At 41.5% G+C, this 27,236-nt stretch overlaps 1 protein-coding gene across 1 annotated transcript in view; it reads right to left on the reverse strand.

Moving 5' to 3' along the window:
• Positions 1–27,236, reverse strand: part of ACSF2 (acyl-CoA synthetase family member 2) — a 363,626-nt gene that overhangs the window by 131,397 nt on the left and 204,993 nt on the right. Inside the window, exons 7-9 of the mRNA XM_053708837.1 lie at positions 13,283–13,381; positions 13,040–13,188; positions 3,656–3,744 (exon numbers count right to left, since the gene is read on the reverse strand). Of these exons, the coding sequence (XP_053564812.1) occupies positions 3,656–3,744; positions 13,040–13,188; positions 13,283–13,381 (337 nt within the window). The remainder of the gene's footprint in view (positions 1–3,655; positions 3,745–13,039; positions 13,189–13,282; positions 13,382–27,236) is intronic.

Raw genomic sequence — 27,236 nt, forward strand, 5'->3', positions numbered from 1 at the left:
CGACTTAGAAAATCCCCTTCCCAGTTCTCCACTCCTGGGATATAGATTGCTGATAGATGGAAAGAGTGAGTCTCTGCCCATCAAATTATTTTGGTAACCTCTATCATCGCTAGAGAACTCTTTGTTCCCCCCGATGATTGATATATGCTACAGTAATGATATTGTCAGACTGGAATCTTATGAATCTGGCCGAAGCCAGCTGAATATCGCTCTCAGTTCTAGAATATTTATCGGGAGGAGAGCCTCCTCCTGAGTCCACAAACCATGTGCTTTCAGGGGATTCCAGACTGCACCCCAGCCCAATAGGCTGGCGTCCGTCGTCACTATGACCCACGCTGGCCTGCGGAAACACATCCCCTGGGACAGATGATCCTGTGACAACCACCAAAGAAGAGAGTCTCTGGTCTCTTGATCCAGATTTATCTGAGGAGAAAAATCTGCATAATCCTCATTCCACTGTTTGAGCATGCATAGTTGCAGTGGTCTGAGATGCAAGCGAGCAAACGGCACTATGTCCATTGCCGCTACCATCAGTCCGATTACCTCCATACACTGAGCCACTGACGGCCGAGGAATGGAATGAAGAGCTCAGCAGGTGGTTAAAATCTTTGATTTCCTGACCTCCGTCAGAAAAATTTTCATGTCCACCGAATCTATCAGAGTTCCCAGGAACTCTTGTGAGAGGGATAAGTGAACTCTTTTTTACGTTCACCTTCCACCCGTGAGATCTTAGAAAAGCCAACACGATGTCCATGTGAGACTTGGCTAGTTGGTAAGACGTGCCCCGCGGCCTTAGAACCGCCAGAAGGGACCCTAGCACCTTTGTGAAAATTCTGGGAGCTGTGGCCAACCCGAAGGGAAGAGCCACAAACTGGTAATGCTTGTCCAGAAAGGCAAAACCTGAGGAACTGGTGATGATCTTTGTGGATAGGAATGTGTAGATACGCATCCTTTAAGTCCACGGTGGTCATATATTGAGCCTCCTGGATCATTGTTAAAATAGTCTGAATGGTCTCTATCTTGAAAGATGGGACTCTGAGGAATTTGTTTAGGATCTTGAGATTGGTCTGACGGTTCCCTCTTTTTTGGGAACCACAAACAGATTGGAATACCCTCTAATTTTTTATCCATAGGCTCTTTGAAAGCACAACTGTCCTCAATAGGTATAGTTGTACGCTTAGCCAGGGTAGAAATAGCTCCCTCCACCTTAGGGACTGTCTGCCACGAGTCCCGCATGGTGTCTGATATGGGAAACATTTTCTTAAAAGTAGGAGGGGGAGCGAACGGAAAACCTGGTCTATCCCACTCCTTAGTAACAATGTCCGAAACCCTCTTAGGGACCGGAAAAACATCAGTGTAGGCAGGAACCTCTAGAAATCTGTCCATTTTACACAATTTCTCTGGAACTACAATAGGGTCACAATCATCCAGAGTCGCTAAAACCTCCCTGAGCAACAAGCAGAGGTGTTCTAGTTTAAATTTAAAAGCCATCATATCTGAGTCTGTCTGAGGGAACATCTTTCCTGAATCAGAAATCTCTCCCTCAGACAGCAAATCCCTCACCCCCAACTCAGAACATTGTGAGGGTACATCGGATATGGCTAATAAAGCGTCAGAGGGCTCAGCATTTGTTCTCACACCAGACCTACTGCACTTCTACCTGCAACCCAGGCAGCTTAGATAAAACCTCTGTGAGGGTAGTATTCATAACTGCGGCCATATCTTGCAGGGTGAAAGAATTAGACGCACTAGAAGTACTTGGCATCGATTGTGCGGGCATAAATGGTTGTGATACTTGGGGAGAATTAGATGGCATAACCTGATTCCCTTCTGACTGAGAATCATCCTGCAACATACTTTTAGTAGCTAAAATATGTTCTTTGCAATTTATTGACCTTTCAGTGCATGAGGGACACATTCTAAGTGGGGGTTCCACAATGGCTTCTAAACATATTGAACAATTACTTTCCTCAATGTCAGACATGTTGAACAGGCTAGTAATGACTACAAACAAGCTTGAAAACACTTTATTTAGTGAAAAAACAACAATCTTAAAAAACGGTACTGCGCCGTTCTGCAAAACTGCTTTAAAATACACCAAACTTTTACATTTTTTGATAGCAGACTCAATTTGTGTAGTTAAGTTTGCCCCACAAGAAAATAAAACATTTAACCCTTTATTGTGCAAAACGGATTGATAATAAGGCCTAAATCCGAAAAAAAAACACCCCTAGCCCTCAGGGATTGTAAATATGGGGTTAAAGCTTCGATTTGGTCCAAAACATCCACAAGGAGCTTGCTGCTTGCTGAGTGAAAACAACTGCGCATCTGAGGCGCGAAAATAGGCCCCGCCCATCTCACTCAATGTCTTTATAGCCTAAAAGAAACGCACCAGAGCGGTTTTAAACTAGCCATGTGGGTTCTGAGACCCAAAAAATAAGCCAAGTGTACCCTCAATAAAGTTGCCAAAAAAAAACGTTATTGCCCACAAAACGTTAATGCCCACAGCACTCCCAGTTCATAAAATGTTTGCCCACAAACATTCAAAAACCAGAGTCAACCATTTTTTAATTAGCCCCTTATGCAAGCTTAGTAATGCCCTTCTAAAGCTCTTAGGATTACTGCTTACCCTTACACTAATGGGGATACTGTCAGCGTTTCTGAAATACACAGTCTCTGCAGAAAAAAATGACTGAACATACCTTGCTGCTATATAGCATGAAAACGTTCCTCACACTGAAGTTTCTTGTACTCCTCAGTCTCTGTGGGAACTGCACTGGATCTTAGTGACAAATGCTAAGATCATCATCCTCCAGGCAGAAGTCTTCATCCATCTGCTGCCTGAGAGTAAATAGTACACACCGGTACCATTTAAAACAAAAAACTCTTGCTTGAATTAATTAAAAACTAATATTTTATCACCTCTTTCACTTTACCCTTCCTAGCACTTAGAGTAGGCAAAGAGAATGATTGGGGGTGGAGCTAAAGGAGGAGCTATATAGACAGCTCTGCTGTGGTGCTCTTTGCCACTTCCTGTTAGCAGGAGGATAATATCCCACAAGTAAAGGATGAATCCGTGGACTCGTCGTACCTTATAGAAGAAATAGGAAACTTGTTAGGAGGCTGTAAAAAACAAACAAACATAGAAATCTCTGCTCAAGGGTAAAACACTTTTATAGCTGGAACACACTTCACTGTCAATGAACTACGAGGGGGCTGCATCTTCCTAGACGTATGCGCTACATATCAACAATTCCCTATTACTGATTTACGTGCATATTTATTACACAGTCTAGTACATCCACAACTTGTTTGTTAACGAGGGTGTTTTTTATTATATGCACAATGTGTCCCATTGTTTATTCACTAAGCAAATAGTTAAAGGGACATAAAACCCAAAAATTGTATTTTTGATTCAGATGGAACGTACAATTTTAAACAACTTTCCAATTTACTTCTATTATCTAACAGTGCATCCAGTTTGACATTTATTCATGACAAGGCAACACCACAACCAAATACTTGTCAATTACAAAACCTTATCAGAAAGAAGAAAAAACAAATATACAGTCAGTGCCTCCCACCAGCTATACAGAGAGACTGCAACACAATAATCCCCAGATCTCATTATACGTTTGGAATAAAGGTCACTAACCAGAAGTTAGAGAGGATGAGTGAGATTCAAACTCTGGCTGCGCTAACAGATCTATAAACATAGTAGGAGTTCCGTACAGATAGTTACACCTGCAAGAGACAAAAGCACAATATAACTAGTTAATGAATGATAGATAGGTGAGTAGACATACAGTGAAATCATAAAGATAAATACATATGTATAATAAATAACATTAGCTGATCCTATGAATGGGTGGGGAAGCTTGGCGCATATGTTAAACAAAAAGCAACAAGCGCAACTCCTAATCAAAGTTCTGCCCTGGGCCGAAATTGGAACATTCTTCGGCTTCTTTTTCAATAAACAGTTTACATGAGAGAAACAAACTTTTCCAACTTTAACTACATGGAAGCCGTTAATGTGCACATTACCTAGGTGATTAGAACAGAGCACTCTGGAGCGTATCTGCCCTCGGCTGAAATCGGAACATTCTTCGGCTTCTTTTTCAATAAACAGTTTACATGAGAGAAACAAACTTTTCCAACTTTAACTGCACGGAAGCAGTTAATGTGCACATTACCTAGGTAAAGTGCAGATTCTGCACTTTAACTGAGCAAATCAGTTAATCTGCAGATTAGCTAGGTAATGTGCATATTAACTGTTTCTGCACTTTAACTGTACCATATATATATATATATATATATATATATTGGGGCTGCCCGATTAATCGCATGATGCAATTAATCGCGATTAAAAATCGCTGCTATATGAAACCGCAAGGGTATGCGATTTTTGGGTGGTTTTTTTTGTAGCCGTGAGAGTAAGTGGGATCCTGCGACATACACAACCCGCATGTTTACAGCATTGTACATGATTTTGACAGTCAGTATTATTTAAGTGATGCCGTGCAGTTTTGTTAGCACATGCTATGCACTTGTTTATAGTCTGACTCCCTCTGGTGATTTCCACCTTTATGCCATAGATTGTGTCATGAGCTCAGTCACAGCAGGAAACCTCTGCTGTAGCTTCCACAATATAATTAAGTCAGGCTCAGTCAGCTCAGGTACAGGGACAGTCTCTGTCAGTGCCCTATGACAGGCCACGCCTCCTGGACGCTGCCACTAGTCTTGTTACTGACTGAGGGGATGGAGTCTCGAATCACTGATGGTCTCCCCACAGGGGTCGACTCTTTTTACTATTTTGCTTATGGGAGCAACCTGCTAAAAGAGCGGATCCTTCTCAGCAACCCCTCAGCTTCCTTCCACTCCGTAGCCAAGCTGTGGGATGTTGTACATGCTGATAGTGAGGCCAGCATGTGCTTGATGCATTAGAATGAGCGAGAGGTGGTTTGTTTTAGCAACGCTTTAAACAGTATCATTGGCTTATTATATCAAGCTCTTTTACTTTGCATTGTAGTGGTCTAAATTATTTGCTCATTCACACTTTTTTATTTTTACTATAGAAAAGTCATCAGTGGCTCAATACAGTATTCTCCTTCTGTATTATGCATATATTTCCCAGGATTATCCATTACCCTGGACCTTTCATAACCAGCTTGCACAAAACCTTAGTCACTTGCATATAGAACTGACAATAGTGCTATAACAATCTAAAAGGGATTTTAAACTCAGCATTTAATGAAATATTTCATTAGAAAAAAATAAAACATTGCCGTATGCATGGTTTGCTTTTCCTGTACCTGGGAAATGGTACTTGTTCTGTTCCCTAATAGGGTGGTTCTATTATACAGTAAATGTACTCTTATAGATACACTGCAGTGCACTGAGCATATATGCTTGTCATTTTTTAAAATGCTTTATGACTTTAGCTTTAATACCTGGGTGCTTATTTGCTCACCATCCTATTTATCTCTCTGTCAGAAACATTGGTGGGAGGTAAGCTGTACTGCCCCCATACTGAAAATAAGGGATGTACAGTGTGCTTTTACATCCCTACTTTACTGGTTGTGTGTTATGTGAGATACAAAACCTTATTTATTGTTTCCTGCATCTACTCTTTTGTCACCGTTTTCATTGTCCCTCCACTTTAGTTTGGCTCCTCTGCTCAGCGTACTGCCATCACTGTGCACTAATATCATTATTAGGTTTGCCTTGTGCACTTTTAGACCCTTTACACTGTCACCTGCTTAGTTTAGTCTCTATGTTCATTTAAATAGGCGTACATTTGTGTGCTTGTTACTGTACTTTAAGATTATTTACAGTTTTAACGCATTTTTTCATGAGAAAAGGAAATTTATGCTTACCTGATACATTAATTTCTTCTATTGTACGACAAGTCCACGGATTCATCCTTTACTTGTGGGATATTATCCTCCTGCTAACAGGAAGTGGCAAAGAGCACCACAGCAGAGCTGTCTATATAGCTCCTCCCTTGACTCCAACCCCCAGTCATTCGACCGAAGGTATAGGAAGAAAAAGGAGAAACTAAAAGGTGCAGAGGTGACTGAAGTTTTAAACAAAAAAATAATATAATCTGTCTTAAATTGACAGGGAGGGCCGTGGACTCGTCGTAATGTAGAAGAAATCAATTTATCAGGTAAGCATAAATTTCCTTTTCTTCTACAAGATATGACAGATTCATCCTTTACTTGTGGGATACAATACCAAAGCTACAGGACACAGATGTACCTGGAGGGACAAGACAGATACCTAAACAGAAGGCGCCACTGCTTGAAGAACTTTTCTCCCAAAAATAGCCCCAGAACAAGCAAAAGTCTCAAATTTATAAAATTTGGAAACGGGATGAAGGGAAGACCAAGTCGCAGCCTTACAAATCTGTTCAACAGAAGCATTGTTTTTAAAAGCCCATGTGGAAGCCATCGCTCTAGTAGAGTGAGTTGTAATTCTTTCAGGAGGCTGCTGTCCCGCAGTCTCGTATGCCAAACGGATGATGCTTTTCAGCCAAAAAGAAAGAGAGGTAGCCGTAGCTTTTTGACCCCTACGCTTTACAGAAATAGACAACAAATAGAGAAGTAACAGAAAGGAATGAGGAAATCCGGCACTTCTTGTAGAAATTTAAATCAACACAGCTTTTTATTTGCAAGTAAAATCAGGTATAATACATAGCAGCTCCAGCAATCCATTCATTGTGGCACAGCAAACAACAAGGTCAACATGGATGGTGGTCACTAATTCTGACGCGTTTCGGCTTCCCACGCCGTAGTCATAGCATAGTTAGTGACCATCATCCTTAGGTTTAAAAGGAGACCCTTTTACCTGATTGGTTAAAATAATATTAACCACACCTCCAATGTTGTAGTACTTAGTATTGTATCTCTCTTTGTTAAGGACTCTGTGTGCGGCAAAATAATATTATGTCTGACAAAGATATGTGTGTAATTCTTACTTTAGTGCTAAGTGAATCATTTATTCTTATTTTAGCTTATCGCATGTTACTATAGAGAAAACTCATGTGGAACTGAATTCATATAGAGTGAATCAATTAAAAATAAAGAACATGAAATACTGCAGGCGATCAATTAGTAACAGACAAGTAAAGATCCTATTTTTCATATAAAGAAAGGCATTTGTATATGTTGGTATAAGGGATATGTTCATTAGCAGACATATTGAAGTTAATACGTGTTACCCTTACAGAGACTTTCTATGCATATATTGCTCTTGTACATTTTTCATATATATGGGCTTATGGAAAGCTTTGATAATAGGATCATGTCCATTCTGTCTAAAACATTAATATGCAATGTATAACTTGACATGATAACACCATAATGCAAACAATCACTGATCAGTTACTTTTCTAGATCTTTAACCAGTGAAAAATAATCCTAATGCCAGAAGTTAATGAGGTCAAATTCACTATTTAGTCCTGAAGGTCTCCTGGTCTTAAGCTTCAGTTTCCAGAAAACCTCTTCTCTGGCTAACAGTAAATCCCTATCTCCTCCTCTCTGGGGGTATGGAACATGTTTTACAATTGTCCAATTTAATGTGACAGGGCTTTTGTTATGAAATTGTGAGAAATGTGAGATCAAAGGTGTGGTAAGGGTACCTGTTTTTATATTATTAACATGCTCACGTATTCTGGTTCTGACCTCTCTTGAGGTCATCCCTACGTATTGCAAATTGCAAAGTGAGCATGTTAAAAGGTAAATTACATAAGTGGCCCTACAATTAAAGCATCTCTCATGTTCAAAAGTTTCCCCTGTCATAGCACTTCTGAAGCCATTTCCTACAGATAAGTGGTTGCATGCTATGCAATCGTTATAATGACATCTGAAAACCCCTTTGGAACTCAGCCAGGAACCTGGAGTGTTCCTATTCATGGCTCTGAGCATTGTAGGTGCCACCCTGTTTCCTATTGTGGTCCCTCTTCTGAAGGCAAAGAAAAGAGAGGTAGCCGTAGCTTTTTGACCTTTACGTTTTCCAGAATAGACAACAAATAGAGAAGATGTTTGACGGAAATCCTTGGTCGCTTGCAAGTAAAACTTCAAGGCATGAACCACGTCCAAGTTATGTAACAGACGCTCCTTCTTAGAAGAAGGATTAGGACACAGAGAAGGAACAACAATTTCCTGATTAATATTCTTATTAGAAACAACCTTAGGAAGGAATCCAGGTTTAGTGCGCAAAACCACCTTATAAGAATGGAATATAAGATAAGGCGAGCCGCATTGTAATGCAGATAGCTCAGAAACTCTTCGAGCAGAAGAGATAGCAACTAAAAACAGAACTTTCCAAGATAGAAGTTTAATATCTATAGAATGCATGGGTTCAAACGGAACCCCTTAAAGAACATTAAGAACTAAATTCAAACTCCATGGCGGAGCAACAGATTTAAACACAGGCTTAATTCTAATCAAAGCCTGACAAAACAACTGAACGTCTGGGACATCTGCCAGACGCTTGTGTAGTAAGATTGACAAAGCAGAAATCTGTCCCTTTAAGGAACTAGCTGATAACCCCTTCTCCAATCATTCTTGGAGAAAGGACAAAATCCTAGGAATCCTGATCTTACTCCATGAGTAGCCTTTGGATTCGCACCAAGAAAGATATTTACGCCATATCTTATGGTAAATTTTCCTAGTGACAGGCTTTCGAGCCTGAATCAAGGTATCAATGACCGACTCTGGGGAATCCCCGCTTAGATAAAATCAAGAGTTCAATCTCCAGGCAGTCAGTTGCTGAGAAATTAGATTTGGATGTTGGAACTGACCCTGAATGAGAAGGTCCTGTCTCAGTGGCAGTTTCCACGGTGGCAGAGATGACATTTCCACCAGATCTGCATAACAAGTCCTGCGTGGCCACGCAGGCGCTATCAAGATTACAGAAGCCCTCTCCTGTTCAATTCTGGCAATCAGACGAGGTAGGAGAGGAAAAGGAGGAAACACATAAGCCAGGTTGAACGACCAAGGTACTGCTAGAGCATCTATCAGTACTACTTGAGGATCCCTTGATCTGGACCCGTAACAAGGAAGTTTGGCATTCTGACGAGATGCCATCAGATCCAATTCCGGTGTGCCCCATTGATGAATCAATTTTGCAAACACCTCCGGATGGAGCTCCCACTCCCCCGGATGAAAAATCCGCTTCCCAGTTCTCCACTCCTGGGATATATATTGCTGATAGATGGCAAGAGTGAGTCTCTGCCCATCAAATTATTTTGGGAACCTCTATCATCGCTAGAGAACTCTTTGTTCCCCCTTGATGATTGATATATGCTACAGTTGTGATATTGTCCGACTGGAATCTTATGAATTTGGCCAAAGCCAGCTGAGGCCACGCTTGAAGCTCGTTGAATATCGCTCTCAGTTCCAGAATATTTATTGGTAGTAGGGACTCCTCCTGAGTCCACACACCCTGAGCCTTCAGGGAATTCCAGACTGCACCCCAGCTCTAAAACATAAAATCGTTTGCCCAACAAACATTATGCCATCAGTGTCAACCATTTTTTCAGCCCAACATACAGGCCCCAGTAATACCCTTCTCTTTCACATTAGGATTACTGCTTACCCCTTCCCTTATGGGAATACTGTCAGCCAATTTTGAAATAACACAGTCTCTCAAGAAAAAAATGACTGAACATACCTCAATGCTTGTAGCATGAAAAACGTTCCTCACACTGAAGTATCTTAAGTACTCAGCCATTCTGTGGGAACTTCTCTGGATCTTAGTGACAACTGCTAAGATCATCAGTCTCCAGGCAGAAGTCTTCATCCATCTGCTGCCTGGGAAAAAAACAGCACTCAGCGGTACCATTTAAAAAAAAAAGTCTTGCTTGAAGAAAATAAAAACTATCATTTTATCACCTCTTTCACTTTACCCTTCTTATTACTTAGTGTAGGCAAAGAGAATGACTGGGGGGGTGGAGTCAAGGGAGGAGCTATATAGACAGCTCTGCTGTGGTGCTCTTTGCCACTTCCTGTTAGCAGGAGGATAATATCCCACAAGTAAAGGATGAATCTGTGGACTCGTCGTATCTTGTAGAAGAAATGTGTTTAACAGTTTTTTTTTTTAAATTTAAATTTTTCATGGTTTAAATTGCGATATTCATTTTTTCCCATATCGCACACTTATATACCGGTATATATATATATATATATATATATATATATATATATATATATATGTGTGTGTGTGTGAGTGCATGCACATATGTATTTATAGGTGTATTTATGTATTTACAGGCATATATACACATAAACACATAAATACATATGTGCACACAGATATATATATATATATATATATATATACACACACACACAGTAACTCACAAAAGTGAGTACACCCCTCACATTTTTGTAAATATTTTATTATATCTTTTCATGTGACAACACTGAAGAAATGACACTTTGCTACAATGTAAAGTAGTGAGTGTACAGCCTGTATAACAGTGTAAACACCAGAATTTGTATTGTTTAAAAGATAGATAATCCCTTTATTATCCATTCCTCAGTTTTGCATAACCAGTACAGTTATAATAATATATGTTTTACCAATATTAGGCAGTATTCATATTTAATAGTGTTATACTCTTTATTTACTATAAATATTTCATATTCCAATGTTCATCACTTAGCAGAATCAGTCCTATGTATTTATGAATAGATAATCCTATATATATATTATTATTATTATTATTATCAGATATAGATGTAGTGTAGAAATATGTATGTATGAATAAATGTAAGGAACATTGGAATGTGAAATATTCATATTTCCACGTCGGGTTAGTGCACTTGAGAATTTGCAATCAGGTTTGCGTGCGAGTAGGCTGTTTTTCCCCCCACACTTTTTTTGCCCTTCGCCTTTTTGCACGCATTGGGTTAGCATTTGAGCGAAAACATTTTACTTTCCACTTGCTTATACGAGTGCTTCCTGACACGCGCAAAAAGCTTACTTCTTGCACAGTTAGCGTCCGATAGGGAGCCATAAATACCGTTCCACTACATGAACACTCAGTATTTGCTTTTACTTGTGAGGAATTGATACTTTCACAGGTCATTTTGGGCCCAGTACTATACCCCTCTGTTTTAGACTGCATTAAAATGAGACAGACTATTCACTGAAATTACAGGGGTTACCTCAGTTAGCGTCTGAGTCCAGAGACTGGGTTGTTCTTTTTTTATGGACTTTAGTAATGCAAAGCGTTCGAACTATTGTTTGCTATTCCTTCCTGTTTGATTATAATGTCATTATGTTAATATGATGTTGTTAACCCTTTGGTCTAATAGAATCTAAGAAGTCCTTGAGTTACTCCCCCCCCCCTTCTTATGTAAACAGTCCTGTGTGTTCTTAATAAATGTGTATTAGTCCGTTCCCCACTTAATCCAGTATATGGCTGATATTTGTGGGGGAATATTAACCCTCCTTGCTGTGGTTCTCTGGGCGGGACTTGACACTACCAGTCGGGTGGTGATGGAGAGGAAGGCACGCTGCTTTCCCTGCCAGAGAATGGACGAAAGATGAGGCTAAAGAGGTCTGGATTCCAAGCTCTGGGACCATTCTTCTGGTGTCCGCTACACACAGGAGTGCTCGTGTTCTAGCAATGTGTTTAAGTGTACGGCCCGTACTTGCTAGAGAATTTATAAGGATTGGCTGATAGTAGACTATCTACATGAACTCTGAAGCGGAGGAAGCAGTTACAGCAAGTGACAGAGGGATCCTTGAACTCGGGAAAGCATTTGTAATGGGCTTTTACATTTACACAATTGTCAGCAGAATAGTGTTTTTGATTAAATATTTTCCTTTAAATCAGAGGTGCGCTTGTTGTTTTTTGTTTCACTTTTCACGTAGAGTATTGAGGAGAGAAGACGCTCCTAAATTAACTATTGGTGGCACCTTCATTCACCATAAAAATTACTATGCATAAAAAGAGACTATTTGGGACACAGCGCATGCGTCTTCCCTCTAGGACAAATTCAGGTGCTCTCTAGTATTTATATTTTGAAACTTAGTTTACATTTAAATTAGATTATTAGCATCTTAGTACTTTTCTTTCAATATGTATGCGAAGTAAGGCTGTGCCTACATAATGGTTTATGAAAATCTTTAAAGGGACATGGAATTAAAAATGAAATGTTCATGATTCAGAATGTACAACTTAAAAAAAAAACTAAAAAAAAAAACTTGTTATTTATTATCAAATGTACGTTTCTGTTGGAATCCTTTGTTTAAATTCCATTCCCCGAGAGCATACTGAAGTAGGGTTAGGAGCGTGCAAATGCCTTAAACACTACAGAGCAGGGAAACCTTGTAACAATGTTACACATAATACTCAAGACATGTGCACGTCCTTCATTTCCTCTCATGGATAGGAGCTATGTTTCAACAAAGGATACCAAGAAAAAGGAATGAATATAAGTTCTTTAAAATTGTAAAATCTGTTTGACTCAACAAAATATTAAGACATTTGTGCATCTCTAATTAAAGGGACATGGTATCCACATGTTGAATTACTTGAGAGTGATGCAGCATAGCTGTAAAAAGCTGACTAGAAGATATCACTTGAACATCTCTATGTAAAAGGGAAGATATTTTACCTCAAAATTTCCTCAGTAGCCACCTCCCATTGTAAAGGGACAGCCAATCAGGATGTTTGTCAGAGGACTTGCAAGGAGTGTGCATCTGGCATGTCCAGACACAGTGAAATCTCATGAGATCCCAGTAAAGCAATGCATGACCTCAGCACTGTTGATGTTGACTTGCTGTTTTTTGTTGTTTTTTTAACTTGCAGCTGAAGGATAACTGCGCACAGAGCACTTATTGTGAGCTGAAGAAAAATTTGAGGTAAAATATCTTCCTTTTTTACATAGAGATGTTCATGTGATATTTTCTTGTCAACATTTTACGGTTATGCTGCATCACTTTCAAGTGCTTTAGGATATGGGTATTATGTCCCTTTTTTAACACATAGATAGAAAATAAACACATAGGGCAGACATACTTCTCCTTATATATAGCTTTAAGAAGAGATTGTACTTCAAAACTTGGAGATGGGAAGACTATTGTGGTTCCAAAAATGCTCATTGCCAGAGTTCCTACAACTGAGCCCAGACAGTGATATAACGGAACGGGAAGGGCAATACGGACCCCCTGTAGTAGAGAACAACAGCACAGTATTAATGCTGAGGACGGCCAGCCAAATGAGAGGCCACACACAGTCTATGTACAGATGTCACAAACTAACCTGTTTCCAATTGAATCCCATCCTTAACCCTGACAGCGTTGCATTGTTTACAATATTATGATGACTCAGAGTGGCTCCTTTGGGATTACCAGTTGTTCCCTTAAAAAAAAAAACAGTAAGAGAAAAAAAAAGTTATAAAACATGGTCAAATAAAAAGGGATACATTGTACAATTAAAGGCACATAAAAGTGTACAAAGAAAATGATCTAATATGTCAGGGCCTATTATTGTTGCAGTTTTGCTTGCATAGATCTAGGTTTTTAACCCTAGATCTGCAATGCACTACTGGGAGCTAGCTGAGCAGGTTTTGGTAGCGAATGACAAGAAGCACATGTGCATAGCCACCAGTCAACAGATATTTCCCAGTGCATTGGTGCTCATGAGCCTACCTATGTATGCTTTTCAACAAAGGATACCAAGTGAATAAAGTCAATTTGATAACTGAAATAAATTGAACATTATCTTTAAAGGGACATAATAGTTATGTTGCATCACTTTCAAGTGATTTAGCATATAACTGTAAAAAGCTGACAGGGAAATATCACCTGAACATCTCTATGTAAAAAAGGAAGATATTTTACTTCACAATTTCCTCAGCTCACCAGAGTAAGTGTTCTGTAAAAAGTTATCTTTCAGTTACTGCCCAGCTGCAAAAAAAAAAAAAAAAAAGAAGAAATAAACAGCAGCCAATCAGCATCAGCAGTGCTGAGGTCATGATCTGTTTTACTGTGATCTAATGAAATTTCATAGTAAACTTCCTTACACTGAATCGGGAAATAACATGAGTGTGCATGAGGCACGCTCCCTTGCAAGTACCGGAACAGGCATACTGACTGGCTGCTTAAAGTCCTTTACAGTGGGGTGTGAATACCTAGGACATTTTAAGGTAATATATCTTTCTTTCTTACATAGAGATGTTCTGGTGAAATATTCTTATCAGCTTTTTACATCTATGCTGCATCACTGTCATGTGCTTCAACATTTGAGTATCATAGCCATTTAAATTGCATGCTCCATCTGAACAAAGAAAGTTTAATTTTGACTTCCATATCCCTTTAAATATTTCTTACTGCAACATCTGGACGAAAGGAAAACATAATTTATGTAAGAACCTACCTGATAAATTCATTTATTTCATATTAGCAAGAGTCCATGAGCTAGTGACGTATGGGATATACATTCCTACCAGGAGGGGCAAAGTTTCCCAAACCTCAAAATGCCTATAAATACACCCCTCACCACACCCACAATTCAGTTTAACGAATAGCCAAGAAGTGGGGTGATAAGAAAGGTGCAAAAGCATCAAAATAAGGAATTGGAATAATTGTGCTTTATACAAAAAAATCATAACCACCACAAAAAGGGTGGGCCTCATGGACTCTTGCTAATATGAAAGAAATGAATTTATCAGGTAAGTTCTTACATAAATTATGTTTTCTTTCATGTAATTAGCAAGAGTCCATGAGCTAGTGACGTATGGGATATAAATACCCAAGATGTGGAACTTCCACGCAAGAGTCACTAGAGAGGGAGGGATAAAATAAAGACAGCCAATTCCTGCTGAAAATAATCCACAACCCAAATCAAAAGTTTTAATCTAAATAATGAAAAAAACTGAAATCATAAGCAGAAGAATCAAACTGAAACAGCTGCCTGAAGTACTTTTCTACCAAAAACTGCTTCAGAAGAAGAGAAAACATCAAAATGGTAGAATTTAGTAAAAGTATGCAAAGAAGACCAAGTTGCTGCTTTGCAAATCTGATCAACAGAAGCTTCATTCCTAAAAGCCCAGGAAGTAGAAACTGACCTAGTAGAATGAGCCGTAATCCTTTGAGGCGGGGACTTACCCGACTCCACATAAGCATGATGAATCAAAGACTTTAACCAAGATGCCAAAGAAATGTCAGAAGCTTTCTGACCTTTCCTGGAACCAGAAAAGATAACAAATAGACTAGAAGTCTTTCTAAAATCTTTAGTAGCTTCAACATAATATTTCAAAGCTCTTACTACATCCAAAGAATGTAAAGATCTCTCCTTTGAATTCTTAGGATTAGGGCACAATGAAGGGACAACAATTTCTCTACTAATATTGTTAGAATTCACAACCTTAGATAAAAATTGAAATGAAGTACGCAACACTGCCTTATCCTGATGAAAAATCAGAAAAGGAGATTCACAAGAAAGAGCAGATAACTCAGAAACTCTTCTAGCAGAAGAGATAGCCAAAAGGAACAAAACTTTCCAAGAAAGTAATTTAATATCCAGAGAATGCATAGGTTCAAACGGAGGAGCCTGTAAAGCCCTCAGAACCAAATTAAGACTCCAAGGAGGAGAGATTGACTTAATGACAGGCTTGATACGAACCAAAGCCTGTACAAAACAATGAATATCAGGAAGATTAGCAATCTTTCTGTGAAAAAGAACAGAAAGAGCAGAGATTTGTCCTTTCAAAGAACTTGCAGATAAACCTTTATTCAAACCATCCTGAAGAAACTGTAAAATTCTAGGAATTCTAAAAGAATACCATGAGAACTTATGAGAAGAACACCAAGAAATATAAGTCTTTCAGACTCGATAGTATTAATTACTGAGTCAGAGAAACCTCTATGACTAAGAATCAAGCGTTCAATTTCCATACCTTCAAATTTAATGATTTGAGATCCTGATGGAAAAAAGGGCCTTGAGATAGAAGGTCTGGTCTTAACGGAAAAGTCCAAGGTTGGCAACTGGCCATCCGAATGAGATCTGCATACCAAAACCTGTGAGGCCAAGCTGGAGCCGCCAGCAGTACAAACTAACGTTCCATTAGAATTTTGGAGATCACTCTTGGAAGAAGAACTAGAGGCGGAAAGATATAGGCAGGATGATAATTCCAAGGAAGAGACAACGCGTCCACTGCTTCCGCCTGAGGATCCCTGGATCTGGACAAATACCTGGGAAGTTTTTTGTTTAGATGAGAGGCCATCAGATCTATTTCTGGAAGTCCCCAGATTTGAACAATCTGAAGAAATACCTCTGGGTGAACGTCTGGCGACTGAGATAATCCGCTTCCCAATTGTCTACACCTGGGATGTGAACCGCAGAAATTAGACAGGAGCTGGATTCCGCCCATACAAGTATACGAGATACTTCTTTCATAGCTTGAGGACTGTGAGTCCCACCTTGATGATTGACATACGCCACGGTTGTGACATTGTCCGTCTGAAAACAAAACAGAATTTATGCTTACCTGATAAATTACTTTCTCCAACGGTGTGTCCGGTCCACGGCGTCATCCTTACTTGTGGGATATTCTCTTCCCCAACAGGAAATGGCAAAGAGCCCAGCAAAGCTGGTCACATGATCCCCCCTAGGCTCCGCCTTCCCCAGTCATTCGACCGACGTAAAGGAGGAATATGCATAGGAGAAATCATATGATACCGTGGTGACTGTAGTTAGAGAAAATAAATCATCAGACCTGATTAAACCGGACACACCGTTGGAGAAAGTAATTTATCAGGTAAGCATAAATTCTGTTTTCTCCAACATAGGTGTGTCCGGTCCACGGCGTCATCCTTACTTGTGGGAACCAATACCAAAGCTTTAGGACACGGATGATGGGAGGGAACAAATCAGGTCGCCTAGATGGAAGGCACCACGGCCTGCAAAACCTTTCTCCCAAAAATAGCCTCAGATGAAGCAAAAGTATCAAATTTGTAGAATTTGGCAAAAGTGTGCAGTGAAGACCAAGTCGCTGCCTTACATATCTGATCAACAGAAGCCTCGTTCTTGAAGGCCCATGTGGAAGCCACAGCCCTAGTGGAGTGAGCTGCTAAGTAAAATTTGAGAGCACGAACTACATCCAAGTTGTGCAACAAACGTTCCTTCTTTGAAACTGGATTAGGACACAAAGAAGGCACGACTATCTCCTGGTTAATATTTTTATTAGAAACAACTTTCGGAAGAAAACCAGGTTTAGTACGCAAAACCACCTTATCTGCATGGAACACCAGATATGGAGGAGAACACTGCAGAGCAGATAACTCTGAAACTCTTCTTGCAGAAGAGATTGCAACCAAAAACAAAACTTTCCAAGATAATAACTTTATATCAACGGAATGTAGGGGTTCAAACGGAACCCCCTGAAGAACTGAAAGAACTAAATTGAGACTCCAGGGAGGAGTCAAAGTTTTGTAAACAGGCTTGATTCTAACCAGAGCCTGAACAAAAGCTTGAACGTCTGGCACAGCCGCCAGCTTTTTGTGAAGTAAAACAGATAAAGCAGAAATCTGTCCCTTCAAAGAACTTGCAGATAATCCTTTCTCCAAACCTTCTTGAAGAAAGGATAGAATCCTAGGAATTTTTATCTTGCTCCATGGGAATCCTTTGGATTCACACCAACAGATATATCTTTTCCATATTTTATGGTAGATTTTTCTAGTTACAGGCTTTCTAGCCTGAACAAGAGTATCAATGACAGAATCTGAGAACCCTCGCTTTGATAAAATCAAACGTTCAATCTCCAAGCAGTCAGTTGGAGTGAGGCCAGATTCGGATGTTCGAACGGACCTTGAACAAGAAGGTCCTGTCTCAGAGGTAGCCTCCATGGTGGAGCCGATGACATATTCACCAGGTCTGCATACCAAGTCCTGCGTGGCCACGCAGGAGCTATCAAGATCACCGATGCCCTCTCCTGTTTGATCCTGGCTACCAGCCTGGGAATGAGAGGAAACGGTGGGAACACATAAGCTAGGTTGAAGGTCCAAGGTGCTACTAGTGCATCCACTAGAGCCGCCTTGGGATCCCTGGATCTGGACCCGTAGTAAGGAACCTTGAAGTTCTGGCGAGACGCCATCAGATCCATGTCTGGGATGCCCCATAATTGAGTTATTTGGGCAAAGATTTCCGGATGGAGTTCCCACTCCCCCGGATGAAATGTCTGACGACTCAGAAAATCCGCTTCCCAATTTTCTACTCCTGGGATGTGGATTGCAGACAAGTGGCAGGAGTGAGTCTCCGCCCATTGAATTATTTTGGTCACTTCTACCATCGCCAGGGAACTCCTTGTTCCCCCCTGATGGTTGATATACGCAACAGTTGTCATGTTGTCTGATTGAAACCTTATGAATTTGGCCTTTGCTAGCTGAGGCCAAGCCTTGAGAGCATTGAATATCGCTCTCAGTTCCAGAATGTTTATCGGTAGAAGAGATTCTTCTCGAGACCAAAGACCCTGAGCTTTCAGGGGTTCCCAGACCGCGCCCCAGCCCACCAGACTGGCGTCGGTCGTGACAATGACCCACTCTGGTCTGCGGAAGCTCATCCCTTGTGACAGGTTGTCCAGGGTCAGCCACCAACGGAGTGAATCTCTGGTCCTCTGATCTACTTGTATCGTTGGAGACAAGTTTGTATAATCCCCATCCCACTGTCTGAGCATGCACAGTTGTAATGGTCTTAGATGAATTCACGCAAAAGGAACTATGTCCATTGCCGCAACCATCAAACCTATTACTTCCATGCACTGCGCTATGGAAGGAAGAAGAACAGAATGAAGTACTTGACAAGAGTTTAGAAGTTTTGATTTTCTGGCTTCTGTCAGAAAAATCTTCATTTCTAAGGAGACTATTATTGTTCCCAAGAAGGGGACTCTTGTTGACGGAGATAGAGAACTTTTCTCTACGTTCACTTTCCACCCGTGAGATCTGAGAAAGGCTAGGACAATGTCCGTATGAGCCTTTGCTTGTGGCAGGGACGACGCTTGAATCAGAATGTCGTCCAAGTAAGGTACTACTGCAATGCCCCTCGGTCTTAGCACCGCTAGAAGGGACCCTAGTACCTTTGTGAAAATTCTTGGGGCAGTGGCTAATCCGAATGGAAGTGCCACGAACTGGTAATGGTTGTCCAGAAAGGCGAACCTTAGGAACTGATGATGTTCCTTGTGGATAGGAATATGTAGATACGCATCCTTTAAATCCACCGTGGTCATGAATTGACCTTCCTGGATGGTAGGAAGAATTGTTCGAATGGTTTCCATCTTGAACGATGGAACCCTGAGAAATTTGTTTAAGATCTTGAGATCCAAGATTGGTCTGAATGTTCCCTCTTTTTTGGGAACTATGAACAGATTGGAGTAGAATCCCATCCCTTGTTCCTTTAATGGAACAGGATGAATCACTCCCATTTTTAACAGGTCTTCTACACAATGTAAGAATGCCTGTTTTTTTATGTGGTCTGAAGACAATTGAGACCTGTGAAACCTTCCCCTTGGGGGTAGCTCCTTGAATTCCAGAAGATAACCTTGGGAGACTATTTCTAGGGCCCAAGGATCCAGAACATCTCTTGCCCATGCCTGAGCGAAGAGAGAAAGTCTGCCCCCCACCAGATCCGGTCCCGGATCGGGGGCCAACATCTCATGCTGTCTTTGTAGCAGTAGCAGGTTTCTTGGCCTGCTTACCTTTGTTCCAGCCTTGCATTGGCCTCCAGGCTGGCTTGGCTTGAGACGTATTACCCTCTTGCTTAGAGGGTGTAGAACTTGAGGCTGGTCCGTTTCTACGAAAAGGACGAAAATTAGGCTTATTTTTAGCCTTGAAAGACCTATCCTGAGGAAGGGCGTGGCCCTTTCCCCCAGTGATATCTGAAATAATCTCTTTCAAATCAGGGCCAAACAGCGTTTTCCCCTTGAAAACAGAATTTATGTTTACCTGATAAATTTCTTTCTCCAACGGTGTGTCCGGTCCACGGCGTCATCCTTACTTGTGGGATATTCTCTTCCCCAACAGGAAATGGCAAAGAGCCCAGCAAAGCTGGTCACATGATCCCTCCTAGGCTCCGCCTACCCCAGTCATTCGACCGACGTTAAGGAGGAATATTTGCATAGGAGAAACCATATGGTACCGTGGTGACTGTAGTTAAAGAAAATAAAATATCAGACCTGATTAAAAAAACCAGGGCGGGCCGTGGACCGGACACACCGTTGGAGAAAGAAATTTATCAGGTAAACATAAATTCTGTTTTCTCCAACATAGGTGTGTCCGGTCCACGGCGTCATCCTTACTTGTGGGAACCAATACCAAAGCTTTAGGACACGGATGAAGGGAGGGAGCAAATCAGGTCACCTAAATGGAAGGCACCACGGCTTGCAAAACCTTTCTCCCAAAAATAGCCTCAGAAGAAGCAAAAGTATCAAACTTGTAAAATTTGGTAAAAGTGTGCAGTGAAGACCAAGTCGCTGCCCTACATATCTGATCAACAGAAGCCTCGTTCTTGAAGGCCCATGTGGAAGCCACAGCCCTAGTGGAATGAGCTGTGATTCTTTCGGGAGGCTGCCGTCCGGCAGTCTCGTAAGCCAATCTGATGATGCTTTTAATCCAAAAAGAGAGAGAGGTAGAAGTTGCTTTTTGACCTCTCCTTTTACCTGAATAAACAACAAACAAGGAAGATGTTTGTCTAAAATCCTTTGTAGCATCTAAATAGAATTTTAGAGCGCGAACAACATCCAAATTGTGCAACAAACGTACCTTCTTTGAAACTGGTTTTGGACACAGAGAAGGTACGATAATCTCCTGGTTAATGTTTTTGTTAGAAACAACTTTTGGAAGAAAACCAGGTTTAGTACGTAAAACCACCTTATCTGCATGGAACACCAGATAAGGAGGAGAACACTGCAGAGCAGATAATTCTGAGACTCTTCTAGCAGAAGAAATCGCAACTAAAAACAAAACTTTCCAAGATAATAACTTAATATCAACGGAATGTAAGGGTTCAAACGGAACCCCCTGAAGAACTGAAAGAACTAAATTGAGACTCCAAGGAGGAGTCAAAGGTTTGTAAACAGGCTTGATTCTAACCAGAGCCTGAACAAAGGCTTGAACATCTGGCACAGCTGCCAGCTTTTTGTGAAGTAATACCGACAAGGCAGAAATCTGTCCCTTCAGGGAACTTGCAGATAATCCTTTTTCCAATCCTTCTTGAAGGAAGGATAGAATCCTAGGAATCTTAACCTTGTCCCAAGGGAATCCTTTAGATTCACACCAACAGATATATTTTTTCCAAATTTTGTGGTAAATCTTTCTAGTCACAGGCTTTCTGGCCTGAACAAGAGTATCGATCACAGAATCTGAGAATCCTCGCTTCGATAAAATCAAGCGTTCAATCTCCAAGCAGTCAGCTGGAGTGAAACCAGATTCGGATGTTCGAACGGACCCTGAACAAGAAGGTCTCGTCTCAAAGGTAGCTTCCAAGGTGGAGCCGATGACATATTCACCAGATCTGCATACCAAGTCCTGCGTGGCCACGCAGGAGCTATCAAGATCACCGACGCCCTCTCCTGCTTGATCCTGGCTATCAGCCTGGGGATGAGAGGAAATGGCGGGAACACATAAGCTAGTTTGAAGGTCCAAGGTGCTACTAGTGCATCCACTAGAGCCGCCTTGGGATCCCTGGGTCTGGCCCCGTAGCAAGGAACTTTGAAGTTCTGACGAGAGGCCATCAGATCCATGTCTGGAATGCCCCACAGGTGAGTGACTTGGGCAAAGATTTCCGGATGGAGTTCCCACTCCCCCGGATGCAATGTCTGACGACTCAGAAAATCCGCTTCCCAATTTTCCACTCCTGGGATGTGGATAGCAGACAGGTGGCAGGAGTGAGACTCCGCCCAAAGAATAATTTTGGTTACTTCTTCCATCGCTAGGGAACTCCTTGTTCCCCCCTGATGGTTGATGTACGCAACAGTCGTCATGTTGTCTGATTGAAACCGTATGAACCTGGTCCTCGCAAGCTGGGGCCAGGCCTGGAGCGCATTGAATATCGCTCTCAGTTCCAGAATATTTATCGGTAGAAGAGATTCTTCCCGAGACCAAAGACCCTGAGCTTTCAGGGATCCCCAGACCGCGCCCCAGCCTATCAGACTGGCGTCGGTCGTGACAATGACCCACTCTGGTCTGTGGAACATCATCCCTTGAGACAGATTGTCCAGGGACAGCCACCAACGGAGTGAGTCTCTGGTCCTCTGATTTACTTGTATCTTCGGAGACAAGTCTGTATAGTCCCCATTCCACTGACTGAGCATGCACAGTTGTAATGGTCTTAGATGAATGCGCGCAAAAGGAACTATGTCCATCGCCGCCACCATCAACCCGATCACTTCCATGCACTGAGCTATGGAAGGAAGAGGAACGGAATGAAGTATCCGACAAGAGTCCAGAAGCTTTGTTTTTCTGGCCTCTGTTAGAAAGATCCTCATTTCTAAGGAGTCTATAATTGTTCCCAAGAAGGGAACCCTTGTTGACGGGGATAGAGAACTCTTTTCCACGTTCACTTTCCAGCCGTGAGATCTGAGAAAGGCCAGGACAATGTCCGTGTGAGCCTTTGCTTGAGGAAGGGACGACGCTTGAATCAGAATGTCGTCCAGGTAAGGTACTACTGCAATGCCCCTTGGTCTTAGCACCGCTAGAAGGGACCCTAGTACCTTTGTGAAAATCCTTGGAGCAGTGGCTAATCCGAAAGGAAGCGCCACGAACTGGTAATGTTTGTCCAGGAATGCAAACCTTAGGAACCGATGATGTTCCTTGTGGATAGGAATATGTAGATACGCATCCTTTAAATCCACCGTGGTCATAAATTGACCTTCCTGGATGGAAGGAAGGATAGTTCGAATGGTTTCCATCTTGAACGATGGGACCTTGAGAAATTTGTTTAAGATCTTGAGATCTAGGATTGGTCTGAACGTTCCCTCTTTTTTGGGAACTATGAACAGATTGGAGTAGAACCCCATCCCTTGTTCTCTTAATGGAACAGGATGAATCACTCCCATTTTTAACAGGTCTTCTACACAATGTAAGAACGCCTGTCTTTTTATGTGGTCTGAAGACAACTGCGACTTGTGGAACCTCCCCCTTGGGGGAAGTCCCTTGAATTCCAGAAGATAACCCTGGGAGACTATTTCTAGCGCCCAAGGATCCAGAACATCTCTTGCCCAAGCCTGAGCGAAGAGAGAGAGTCTGCCCCCCACCAGATCCAGTCCCGGATCGGGGGCCAATATTTCATGCTGTCTTGGTAACAGTGGCAGGCTTCTTGGCCTGCTTTCCCTTGTTCCAGCCTTGCATTGGTCTCCAAGCTGGCTTGGCCTGAGAAGTATTACCCTCTTGCTTAGAGGACGTAACACCTTGGGCTGGTCCGTTTTTACGAAAGGGACGAAAATTAGGTCTATTTTTTGCCTTGAAGGGCCGATCCTGAGGAAGGGCGTGGCCCTTACCCCCAGTGATATCAGAGATAATCTCTTTCAAGTCAGGACCAAACAGCGTTTTCCCCTTGAAAGGAATGTTTAGTAGCTTGTTCTTGGAAGACGCATCAGCCGACCAAGATTTCAACCAAAGCGCTCTGCGCGCCACAATAGCAAACCCAGAGTTCTTAGCCGCTAACTTAGCCAATTGCAAAGAGGCGTCTAGAGTGAAAGAATTAGCCAATTTGAGAGCATTGATTCTGTCCATAATCTCCTCATAAGGAGGAGAGTCACTATCGAGCACCTTAAGCAGTTCATCAAACCAGAAATATGCGGCTGTAGTGACAGGGACAATGCATGAAATGGGTTGTAGAAGGTAACCCTGCTGAACAAACATCTTTTTAAGCAAACCTTCTAATTTCTTATCCATAGGATCTTTGAAAGCACAACTATCCTCTATGGGAATAGTGGTGCGTTTGTTTAAAGTAGAAACCGCTCCCTCGACCTTGGGGACTGACTGCCATAAGTCCTTTCTGGGGTCGACCATAGGAAACAATTTTTTAAATATGGGGGGAGGGACGAAAGGAATACCGGGCCTTTCCCATTCTTTATTAACAATGTCCGCCACCCGCTTGGGTATAGGAAAAGCTTCTGGGAGCCCCGGCACCTCTAGGAACTTGTCCATTTTACATAGTTTCTCTGGGATGACTAAATTTTCACAATCATCCAGAGTGGATAATACCTCTTTAAGCAAAATGCGGAGATGTTCCAATTTAAATTTAAATGTAATCACATCAGATTCAGCCTGCTGAGAAATGTTCCCTAAATCAGTAATTTCTCCCTCAGACAAAACCTCCCTGGCCCCCTCAGATTGGGTTAGGGGCCCTTCAGAGATATTAATATCAGCGTCGTCATGCTCTTCAGTAACTAAAACAGAGCAGCCACGCTTACGCTGACAAGGGTTCATTTTGGCTAAAATGTTTTTGACAGAATTATCCATTACAGCCGTTAATTGTTGCATAGTAAGGAGAATTGGCGCGCTAGATGTACTAGGGGCCTCCTGAGTGGGCAAGACTCGTGTAGACGAAGGAGGGAATGATGCAGTACCATGCTTACTCCCCTCACTTGAGGAATCATCTTGGGCATCATTGTCATTATCACATAAATCACATTTATTTAAATGAATAGGAATTCTGGCTTCCCCACATTCAGAACACAGTCTATCTGGTAGTTCAGACATGTTAAACAGGCATAAACTTGATCAGAAAGTACAAAAAACGTTTTAAAATAAAACCGTTACTGTCACTTTAAATTTTAAACTGAACACACTTTATTACTGCAATTGCGAAAAAACATGAAGGAATTGTTCAAAATTCACCAAATTTTCACCACAGCGTCTTAAAGCCTTGAAAATATTGCACACCAATTTTGGAAGCTTTAACCCTTAAAATAACGGAACCGGAGCCGTTTTAAGCTTTAAACCCCTTTACAGTCCCTGGTATCTGCTTTGCTGAGACCCAACCAAACCCAAAGGGGAATACGATACCAAATGACGCCTTCAGAAGTCTTTTATAAGTATCAGAGCCCTCTCACATGCGACTGCATGCCATGCCTCTCAAAAACAAGTGCGCAACACCGGCGCGAAAATGAGACTCTGCCTATGCTTTGGGAAAGCCCCTAAAGAATAAGGTGTCTAAAACAGTGCCTGCCGATATTATTAAATCAAAATACCCAGAATAAATGATTCCTCAAGGCTAAATAAGTGTTAATATCAATCGATTTAGCCCAAAAAAAGTCTACAGTTTAAATAAGCCCTTGTGAAGCCCTTATTTACAATCGTAATAAACATGGCTTACCGGATCCCATAGGGAAAATGACAGCTTCCAGCATTACATCGTCTTGTTAGAATGTGTCATACCTCAAGCAGCAAGAGACTGCAAACTGTTCCCCCAACTGAAGTTAATTGCTCTCAACAGTCCTGTGTGGAACAGCCATGGATTTTAGTTACGGTTGCTAAAATCATTTTCCTCATACAAACAGAATTCTTCATCTCTTTTCTGTTTCTGAGTAAATAGTACGTACCAGCACTATTTGAAAATAACAAACTCTTGATTGAATAATGAAAAACTACAGTTAAACACTAAAAAACTCTAAGCCATCTCCGTGGAGATGTTGCCTGTACAACGGCAAAGAGAATGACTGGGGTAGGCGGAGCCTAGGAGGGATCATGTGACCAGCTTTGCTGGGCTCTTTGCCATTTCCTGTTGGGGAAGAGAATATCCCACAAGTAAGGATGACGCCGTGGACCGGACACACCTATGTTGGAGAAAGGAATATTAAGCAATTTGTTCTTGGATGACGCATCCGCTGACCAAGACTTTAGCCAAAGCGCTCTGCGCGCCACAATAGCAAACCCTGAATTTTTCGCCGCTAATCTAGCTAATTGCAGGGTAGCGTCTAGAGTAAAAGAATTAGCCAATTTAAGAGCACGAATTCTGTCCATAATCTCCTCATAAGAGGTATCTATATCTAGCGATTTTTCTAGTTCATCAAACCAGAAAGACGCTGCTGTATTAACAGGAACAATGCATGAAATTGGCTGTAGAAGGTAACCTTGCTGAACAAACATCTTTTTAAGCAAACCTTCTAACTTTTTATCCATAGGATCTTTGAAAGCACAACTATCTTCTATAGGAATAGTGGTGCGTTTGTTTAAAGTAGAGACCGCCCCCTCGACCTTAGGGACTGTCTGCCATAAGCCCTTTCTGGGGTCGACTATAGGAAACAATTTCTTAAATATAGGGGGAGGGACAAAAGGTATGCCGGGCCTTTCCCATTCTTTGTTTACAATATCCGCCACCCGCTTGGGTATAGGAAAAGCTTCGGGGGGCACCGGGACCTCTAGGAACTTGTCCATCTTACATAATTTCTCTGGAACGACCAAATTGTCACAATCATCCAGAGTAGATAACACCTCCTTAAGCAGAGCGCGGAGATGTTCCAATTTAAATTTGAACGTAATAACATCAGGTTCAGCTTGTTGAGAAATTTTTCCTGAATCTGAAATTTCTCCCTCAGACAAAACCTCCCTAGCCCCTTCAGACTGGTGTAAGGGCATGTCAGAACCATTATCATCTGCGCCCTCATGCTCTACAGTATCTAAAACAGAGCAGTCGCGCTTTCGCTGATAAGTGGGCATTTTGGCTAAAATGTTTTTAATAGAATTATCCATTACAGCCGTTAATTGTTGCATAGTAAGAAGAATAGGCGCACTAGATGTACTAGGGGCCTCTTGTGTGGGCAAGACTGGTGTAGACACATAAGGGGATGATGCAGTACCATGCTTACTCCCCTCACTAGATGAATCATCTTGGGCATCATTTTCACTATCACATGCATCACATCTATTTAAATGAGAAGGAACTTTGGCTTCCTGACATACAGAACATAGTCTATCTGATGGTACAGACATGTTAAACAGGCATAAACTTGATAACAAAGTACAAAAAACGTTTTAAAATAAAACCGTTACTGTCACTTTAAATTTTAAACTGAACACACTTTATTACTGAATATGCGAAAAAGTATGAAGGAATTGTCCAAAATTCACCAAAATTTCACCACAGTGTCATAAAGCCTTGAAAGTATTGCACACCAAATTTGAAAGTTTTAACTCTTAAAATAACGGAACCGGAGCCGTTTTTACATTTAACCCCTATACAGTCCCTGGTATCTGCTTTGCTGAGACCCAACCAAGCC

This window comes from Bombina bombina, chromosome 1, assembly GCF_027579735.1.
Source record: "Bombina bombina isolate aBomBom1 chromosome 1, aBomBom1.pri, whole genome shotgun sequence".
Lineage (NCBI taxonomy): Eukaryota > Metazoa > Chordata > Amphibia > Anura > Bombinatoridae > Bombina > Bombina bombina.